The 10,000-nt window shown below is 42.6% G+C and overlaps 1 protein-coding gene across 2 annotated transcripts in view; it reads left to right on the top strand.

The window, feature by feature from the left end:
- bin1b (bridging integrator 1b) overlaps nucleotides 1–10,000 on the top strand; it is a 51,451-nt gene that overhangs the window by 14,615 nt on the left and 26,836 nt on the right. For both annotated transcript variants that reach the window (XM_063212075.1, XM_063212074.1), the window contains exon 2: nucleotides 8,007–8,087. In XM_063212075.1, coding sequence (XP_063068145.1) covers nucleotides 8,007–8,087 — 81 coding nt within the window. The remainder of the gene's footprint in view (nucleotides 1–8,006; nucleotides 8,088–10,000) is intronic.

Below are 10,000 nucleotides of genomic sequence, written 5' to 3'. Positions count from 1 at the left end.
CGCATGTGTTTGTGTGTGTGTGTGTGTGTGCGCGCGCGCGCATGTGTTTGTGTGTGTGTGTGTGTGTGTGTGTGTGTGTGTGTGTGCAGTCCACAGAGCTTGAGTTTCATTCCTTGGTCCATCAGCAGACCAGACTACACAAGACTCACAGATGTCAGATGCAAAAATAACAGAGTGGACAGGTTCAAGACACAAATAGCACAGGTACTGTAGGATAGAGTAGATAAAAATAGACAACTCATTCTGATCGCCATCACATGCCTGACACAGACATAGTAGGACTAATGTAAGGGTGCCTAACTCATATTGGTTCAGGGGTAGAGGTGTAAATAATAATCAATAAGTCAAAAGGAAAAAAGTTTACAGCATAAACGAGCATAAAGTCAAACAAGTGGGCGGTAAACTTTTTTTCCTTTTGAAGTATTGCATTGCGTTTACCAGCACCGAGAAGCTGTGCATGGATCTTTGAACTTTTGCGATGATCAATAAGTATCGATGCCTATGGCTGACGATGGATTTGAATCGTATCGTAGCGTGGGACATTCTTAAGTATCGAAAATAATTGAATCGCTGCTCCCTGCTCAATGCCCTAGCTCCATAGCATAATAGAAGTGGAAATGTAATTGGGGGAAAATCTAATCGAATGAAATCGTATCGTATTGTGGGTCATTCTTGAGTATTGAAAATAATCGAATCACTGCCTTAAGAAATCGATATTGAATCTTATCGTCATGGCGGCTGTGAGCGCAGGCGTTTACGTCGTCGCCCCTTTCCCCTCCACCAACCTGTCTCTTCGGTTATTGGCTGTTTTCTGGGGAGGATTAACTTGGCCTGCAAGATCCACAGAAAACAGTAACCAGACTATGTACAGAGCCAATCTTTTGGCGGAAGTACGCAGGATGGTGTGCGAGACTAGATGTGCAACGTATTTGCAATGAAATCACAAATTTCTGCTTCGTATTGGAATTGCATTGCTAGTTAATCATCTGGAGATGGATGTCAGCGGGTAACTCAGGAGCATTGACTGTAAATGTTGAACAAAAGATGCAAATTTGTTCCCAAGAATTGAAAACTTGAAATCTCAGGTCCCTTTCTTGACCTTCTTAGGTTTTTTTGTTCTCTACAAGATCGTTTTAAACCATCTGACGGGGCACACCCGGCCCCCAGGCCTTCTGTTTGACACCCCTGGTCTAATGCAAAACAGTCAATTACACACAAACACACATCAATTCCACATTTAGTACAATAAATTAGAGTTCACCAAAAGGGAAAATGATTATGTAATATGTAATATATAATTAATGTAATATATAATTATAATTAATATGTAATATATAATGAATGTATATATAATATGTAATATATAATTATATACATATGTAGCCTTTTATATTACAAAGTGTATGTGTATGTGGTAAACAAAAGACAGATCATCTAGCCTATTTGATACACTGGCTGCTTATGATTGGCCGCTTCCCTTTGCCTCCTCCTATCAGGAAAGACTTCATCTGGCCTTCATCTGTCACTGTCTTTCAGGCAATGATTCATTCCCATGTTGTTCACACGTGTGCATATGTGCGTGTATGCATACGTGCATGTCTGTCTGGTGGTCTGTCTGTCACATCCAAACTGTCTGTCTGTCTGCCAGATCTGTCTGAGGTATTCCAGCTGAGCATGAAGTCATGTGGTTTTATGGGTAACAGGTGACTCTTTACAACGCTTTCTAAATGTGTTTGAACTATGCCACCGTCACCAAGACACACACACACACACACACACACACACACACACACACACACACACACACATGCACGCACGCACACACACACACACACACACACACACACACATAGTCCTACCCACTCCTTGTGTGACCGAATGTTTCTGTGGGGAGATGATGGGGCATCAGTTTACTGTGTGTTTTAAGGTATAGTGTATTCATTTTTTTAATTTTCAGATTTTATGCCGAGCATTTACAAGTGTCATGTTTTTTAGGGATATTAACCTCTACCATTAATTTTTGATAAATGCCCCCATTTCGAATCACCGTCTTTGACTGGAAAACCTAGCCTGGCAAGACAGTAGTTTATTAATTTAAAATTGTTTATTATTATTCGGTATCAGTTTATGTATGGTGTACTATTTTGAATTTCCAGTAATAGACATATTTGGCAGCTAAAAGCGTTCTGTACCTTGGTAAAGACTAGTGAACTAGTTTATTACATAGTAAATATTCAGGAAAATATTACATTTGTAAATGGGAAACATACCATTTTAAAGTAAACAACTAATGTGCTGGCATGGATAGGGTAGGTGTGTAGGCCTATGTGTTGGGTGTTGGTGAGGGGTGAGGTGGTTACACCGGGGGTGATGGAATGTGACCTCTGTTAGAAACAGGAAATGCGGTTGTCTCTTAGTGCTGCCAACAGGAAGTCCCTCCCCTGACCTGGAGGGGGAGTCCGGTAGGAGAAAGGTGCCACACAGACAACATGGCTCTATCCTGGCAATTAACCTGCACACACACGCACACACATACACACACACACACAAACACACGCACACACAAACACGCACGCGTGCGCACACACACACAGCAAGCACACACAAACACGCACACGTGCACACACACACACACACACACACACACACACACACACACACACACACACACACACACACACACACACACACACACACACACACACACACACACACACACACACACTAATGTAAACAGACACACAGAAAGACAAAAACATCCTCACCGACCGTCAAAGGAACACAACACACACACACACACACACACACACACACACACACACACACACACACACACACACACACACACACACACACACACACACACACACACACACAAACACACACACACACAAAGAAAGTATTCATACACTACATGGACTCAGACGTCATAGTTGTCAGCTACTAGAGAGGATGAAGTCATCATGCATCATTCTGTCAGTAGTCAGAAACATCCACTTACAGTTACTCTCTAGTCCTCTGGGTTATTACCCTGATAGGGAAGGGATGGAAGCTTGTCTTCACTAGTAGATGATGTTAGAGAATAGTAGTGTGTGTGTGTGTGTGTGTGTGTGTGTGTGTGTGTGTGTGTGTGTGTGTGTGTGTGTGTGTGTGTGTGTGTGTGTGTGTGTGTGTGTGTGTGTGTGTGTGTGTGTGTGTGTGTGTGTGTGTGTGTGTGTGAGTTATAGAGTAGAGGGAGAGAGAGGAACTTCTTCCTTCCTCTAAGACACCCTGCCAGGACAATCTGTGATTTGTATAACTTCCTTCTGGTTTTGATATCGTTCTTTGTGTCTTTTCTCCACATGCTACTTGTTTAGTCATTTACCATTATTTGTGATAGGTACACTATGGTTTAAAACATTTAACATTGACTTTACAGTGTCTTGCATTCAATTTAACATTACATTTCACTGTCCCACTTTAGGACAATGACTGTCCCACATTACGAAGTCGCTCATTTTCTGAGATGCTTGGGCACTAAGAGCACTAATGTCTGTATAATTTCTTTTATGAAATAAATATCTGCATTTTTTCTCTTGATTTTATGAGGGCACCCCTGGAGGATTCCAAAAATGTATTGGATAAGGATTTAATATGTTGTCTTGATAGTCTTCAGAAGTCCGAAAACCAAAAAATGGCCCACCTTAGGGCAATCCACCCTATCTTTTATTTTATTTCCCAGTACCTATCTACATTATTTGAAAACGGTTTGATTTGTTCATAGCTTTATCATTTTCCATTCAAAACAGTTGTCAAAACTTTATCATTCTTTTAACATTTGTACTTTTCTCTCTCGTACTATAGTTCCACAAGTTTCATTCATATTTTTTGCACATGCCTTCGGTTTCCCCACTTCTTCTTTCTGAGCCCCATTCCTGTGTGTTTTAGCTGGTGGGCAGCTGTAATGTCTTCTCTGGGCCTCCTTGAGGTTATCAGATGAAAGCAGAACTGAAACTTACTACTCAGAAGGGGGGTGGGTGTCTCAGATTTTTTTTTGTTTTTTGTTTTTTGTGCAAAATTGCAATTCCCGATTTCATTCATATGTTTATATTCGATCCGCTCATTGTTCTGTCTTTTTACGTCATACATAGTCATTTTGAATTTCCAAATCTAGACATTTTTAATTCCTTCTAACACTTGTTTTTCCTTTTCTTCCTCGTAGTTTCACAAGTTTCATTCATATTTGTACAAAGCGGATTCCAAAAAAGTTGGGACACTTTGTATTCTGTGAATAAAATCAAAATGCTGGCATTTTCAAAACATCTAATATGTTAATAAGGTAGAGCATTATGTACAGACAACATATCAGTTGTTAAAGTCGAGCAGAATTATTGTTTTGAGGTGATTATGTGATCATTTAAAATTTGACCCATGCAACAAATCTCAAAAAAGTTGGGACAGGGCCAAAACATGTTGTAATAGTTGGATAATTCTAAAAATTACACAAGGAGGAATATTTTAAAAGGAACTATATTAACTGCCAACATGAATGCACAAATAAAATACCATCACATAGAGGCTGTGGCACTCAGCAGCGAAGATGTTGAGGGGCTAATTACTGAAAATTTGAATTATCAAAATTGCAGGCATATAAGGCCCATTTCCGTAATGTAGAGTTATGTGTAATCATTGCACGAGTTATGAGATCATGACATACTCGTGGTCAATAAGCAAACTATGACACTCCAACAATGACAGCTCTCGAAAAAATGACCATAAACACAACACTTGATTAATGCACATGATGCAGACATTAAACAGTGTTGCATGCGGAAAAGCTCATTCTATGGACCTAGGAGACATGTGAAACTGTCCTCTGATTACAGAATGGAAAATATTTAATCCTTTTTGAAAATTATGGAGTCATGCACCCTCCAGGTTATATAGAAAATGAATACTTCAGCTTGATTTAGTGGTCAGTCTGAAAGACAGCATAATATGATGGTAAGGGGGTGCAGAGGTGACTTGGTTAGGGTCTTCTTACTCATGTAGAGCATTAAAATGAATGTTGAATGATACATACAGACTTTAAACACCAAACATAGCTACGAAGGCATTATATTTTGAAGCACCGCCTTTAGATATTGCCCCATAATGGTGGCAAATTTCAATCTCTACTATGTTCCAACGGTGTGGTTCCATCACAAGAGTAAACAGGTCACAAAATTGTTTTCTTGCAGTCAGGATATGCCACATATTAAGCATAACAAAAAGGTAAACAAGTTGAAGAACACACCTATCAGTTGAGCTGCTGAAATCATGTCTTGCACATCAAAATATCTAATTTTTGAATAAAATTATGCCATCAGTCAAAGTATTTAACTGTTCAGTCTCATCCCTTGTGTTGTGTTTAGTCTTATCCAATATAAAAAGCACTTAATTGGCCCTGTCCCAACTTTTTTGGGATTTGTTGCCAGGGTGAAATTTTAAATGATCACATAATTACCTCAAAACAATAATTCTGCTTGACTTTAACAACTGATTTGTTGTCTGTACATAATATTGTACCTTGTTAACATATTGAATGTTTTGAAAATGCCAGCATTTTGATTTTATTCACAAAATACAAAGTGTCCCAACTTTTTTGGAATCCGCTTTGTATATATTCCTTTGGTTTTCTCTCTTCTCCTTTCTGGCTTTCATTCCTGTGTGTTTTTGCTGGTGGGGCAACTGTGATGTCTTTTGGGGCCTCCTTGAGGTTATCAGATGAGAGCAGAACTGAAACTCATCACTCCGAAGGGGGGTCTGGAAATGCTCAATCCTTAAATCACACACATGCCCACGCACACACACATGCACGCACGCCCCTGCCCTGTTTCTATGTGTATGTGTGTCTCTGTGCATGTGTGTGTGTGTGTGTGTATGCGTGCGTGCGCCCCTGTGTGGGTGTGTTTGCATGCACATATGTGGCGAGTGCGTGCGTGCGTGCGTGCGTGCGTGCGTGCGTGCGTGCGTGCGTGCGTGCGTGCGTGCGTGCGTGCGTGCGTGCGTGCGTGCGTCCAAGAGAGTGTGTGTTTCTTCATAAGTAGAGCAGCTGTGGCACCAGTGGTTGAAACTTCATTGCTGACCTCACTGTTGAAACCAGAGAAGACAGACAGACAGACAGACGGACACATCTGCAGTTTGTAAATATTAGATTTGTGCCTAATGGCTTGCCGTATTTTTTGTCTCACCATCTGGGCTCTTAGGCCTGGGATCCAGAGGCAGGGCTGGCGCTAGGCATAGGCTGGTTAGTCAGTCGCCTAGGGCACCAAATGTCTTGAGGGCACCGAAGAAATGCCCACATTTTCCTACTCGCCATAGAGTTAGAACATCAAGCAAAATAAAAACATGAAACTTTACAGCAATAAAAAATGGTAATTCTGGGGCACACACATGTACTGTAGCTTAACCTCTACAACACTATGTGTACTAACGACAATTTCTAAACAAACAAAAAGCCAAGTTATCACTGTTTATATACTAGGTGTAAAACTGGGACAATAAGGGGTGCTTGCCTAGGGGCAGTGTTTCTCAACAGGGGTGCCGAGGCACCTTGGGGTGCCGCGGAAACGTGGCTGATAAGTAAATTACGTAATATAATACATATTTGTCTAAATTGTAAAGTTAATGCTAGTCAGTGGAATCTTTAAGCTTACATTTCTGCACAATTAAGTAAATATAGGTCGCCCCAGTCAGCTGCAACTTCGAACATACAGTAGGTCGTGTGACGTCTCCAAATGTGTTACTTTTCTAAGCTTGTGTGGTATCGGATGCGATGCCATGTTACGGCCTGTTGGTTTGGGGTGCCTTGAAATTTTTCATGAATTGAAAGGGTGTCTCGCCTAAAAAAAGGTTGAGAAACACTGGCCTAGGGCACCGAGTAGAAGCGGCCCTGTCCAGAGGTGCCCTATCTATTTTGTGTCAGTGTTAGCAGATGTACTAGTTCACCCAGGCCCGCCGACAAGGGGGGACAAAGGGGTATGTTTCCCTGGGCCCAGGGAGATAGGGGGCCCAGAAATGGGTCCCCATTACATTGTATGTATTGGATAGGGGGCCCTTTCAAATGACTTTGTCCTGGGCCCAGCAAAAGCTGTCAGCGGCCCTGAGTTCACCATTGTGGTCTTTTAGTCGACCACAAACACATGGACATGTTTATAGGCAAGACACTGGGGCTGAAATCAGGCCTTACATTAGACTCACAAGCACGTATGCACGATCGCTCGCACGCACGTGACGCACACACACACACACCAGTCAGTGCACACATAAACAAACATCTGTTACTACACACACACACATACACACACACACACACACGCACACGCACACGCACACACACACACACGCACACACCAGTCATTACATGCAAACAAGCAAAGTCATTACAGAAACATACTCTAAATTGATAATTACACACACACACACACACACACACACACACACACACACACACACACACACACACACACACACACACACACACACACACACACACACACACACACACACACACACACACACACACACAAACAAACCTCAGTCTTTATACCCAAGACCCATGCATGCAAGGGTGGGGGGGTGTTTTAAGGACTTTATGTTTATGTTTGCGTCAGGGTACGGAAACTGAGCATCTGTCAACTGGCAGCAAGTGTGTGTGTGTGTGTGTGTGTGTGCGTGCGTGTCTGAAAGAGAGAGGGGGAGAGAAGGTGTGTGTGTGTGTGTGTGTGTGTGTGTGTGTGTGTGTGTGTGTGTGTGTGTGTGTGTGTGTGTGTGTGTGTGTGTGTGTGTGTGTGTGTGTGTGTGTGTGTGTGTGTGTGTGTGTGTGAAAGAGAGAGGGGGAGAGAAGGTGTGTGTGTGTGTGTGTGTGTGTGTGTGTGTGTGTGTGTGTGTGTGTGTGTGTGTGTGTGTGTGTGTGTGTGTGTGTGTGTGTGCGTGCGTGTGTGTGTCTGACCCACATACTAACGGTGATTTTCCTGTCCTCCCAGGTCATGCAGAAGTTGGGGAAAGCTGACGAAACTAAAGACACAGCGTTTGAGGAGACCGTGGGCAACTTCAACAAACAGATGGTGAGTGTGGACGTCCAGTGAAATCGAGAAGGATAGAAAGCTAAAGTGAAAAAGAAAGCGAAAGCCCACCTGGGAAACTCCCTCTGTCATTGTCACACAGCACACAAGTGTTCACGGCACACTACGAAATTGCATTTTATGCCTCACCCGTGCAAGGGGGAAGGCCCCAATGGCAACCCAAGGGAGCAGTGCGGCGGGACAGTACCATACTCAGGGTACCTCAGTCATGGAGGAGAATGGGGGAGAGCACTGACGTTTTTCTGGTAGGCCTACAGCTTGACACAGCGCAACTGGGCCACCACTTGTTGCTTTTTGAACAGGCACCACACAGCTCAATCGTAAAGCAAAAAGTGGCGGCCGAGTCGTGCTGTGTCGAGCTGTGGGCCTGCCAAAAAAAACGGCAGTGGAAAAGAGGCGCTGCTGTGCCCAGGTGTGTGTCTGGTCCTCCTGGAGGTGTGTTCACTGGGGATTGGGAGACTGATGTTTTTCAGGAGTTGTCCAAGTTGCCTGTATAGCCTATGGCAAGGCACCACTCTCCACCCAGAGATGATTTTTAAGGTGAACAACCACTTCCTTGTGTGTGTGTGTGTGTGTGTGTGTGTGTGTGTGTGTGTGTGTGTGTGTGTGTGTGTGTGTGTGTGTGTGTGTGTGTGTGTGTGTGTGTGTGTGTGTGTGTGTGTGTGTGTGTGTGTGTGTGTGTGAGGGGGGAGAGAGAGAGAGAGAGAGAGAGAGAGAGAGAGAGAGAGAGAGAGAGAGAGAGAGAGAGAGAGATGAAGAGGGTCTAATGCTTTCCAAGCACTCGTGTTCTGAGAGACACTGGCATTAAATTCAGGCCATAAAGTTGTCCAATGTCTGGCAGCTTCACTGTGAACCGAGACCTTCTGAGACCTTCACCATGCCTCATATAAATGCCAAGTGTCCTCTCTCTCTCTCTCTCTCTCTCTCTCTCTCTCTCTCTCTCTCTCTCTCTCTCTCTCTCTCTCTCTCTCTCTCTCTCTCTCTCTCTCTCTCTCTCTCTCTCTCTCTCTCTCTCGTGTGTGTGTGTGTGTGTGTGTGTGTGTGTGTGTGTGTGTATGGCTTTTTTGCTTTTGCCATATCTATGTTCTGTATTGCTGGCTTTTGACCAGGTCATCATCACCAGGTGTTTGAACATCTTGGTTCCTGAAATCAGACATAGCCACAATATGGCAGCCCCCCTTTGGTGTGACACACAAAACCTAGGCTACCTATTTATAGAGAAAGTGAACCTGCTGAAGAGGTAGCGAAACCTAATATAGGCCTACACCAAAAACAACATTCAGTAAATCTAAGTCTGGTGATTGATTCCATTTCCTGGATTACTTCTGACTGCGCAGCATGGCCAGCACCTGGACACCGGTTGTACATACATTAGGACTAAATGCCTTTTGGGTGTGTATATACACAATACTGTATATGGGTCAATGACATTTAAGTAGTAGCAAATGTCAGGACAGCGCAACGATAATTAATGTAGGCCTATGGATTATTTTTTTTTGGTAGCACTTTTATGAAGCCCATATCTGTAGCGTATTATGTGCCCATTTATAACAACTTATAATGCGCATCATAATCATAGTGCATTATGTATACACTCATAATGCTTCATGATGAAGTATATCAACAGTCATGAATAACTATAAAGCTTATACTGCATTATAAATCTTAGGGTGTTTTGAGTGATCGTGGATGGTTATAAACTATAGGCAGTGAATGGGCTTATAATACATACAACTGTCATGATGCACTATGATTAATTATGATGCGCATTATAAGTTGTTATAAATGCACTCATAATGCGCTATAGCTATGGGCTTCATAGAAAGTGTTACTATTTTTTAGTAACACTTTATTTTAAGGATACATCTATAAGCACTAATACATACAATGTTAAT

The sequence above is a fragment of the Engraulis encrasicolus genome, chromosome 12 (genome assembly GCF_034702125.1).
Source record: "Engraulis encrasicolus isolate BLACKSEA-1 chromosome 12, IST_EnEncr_1.0, whole genome shotgun sequence".
NCBI classification, from domain to species: domain Eukaryota; kingdom Metazoa; phylum Chordata; class Actinopteri; order Clupeiformes; family Engraulidae; genus Engraulis; species Engraulis encrasicolus.
Note: the sequence above shows the minus strand (reverse complement) of the source record. Positions and strands in the feature narration are given on the sequence as shown.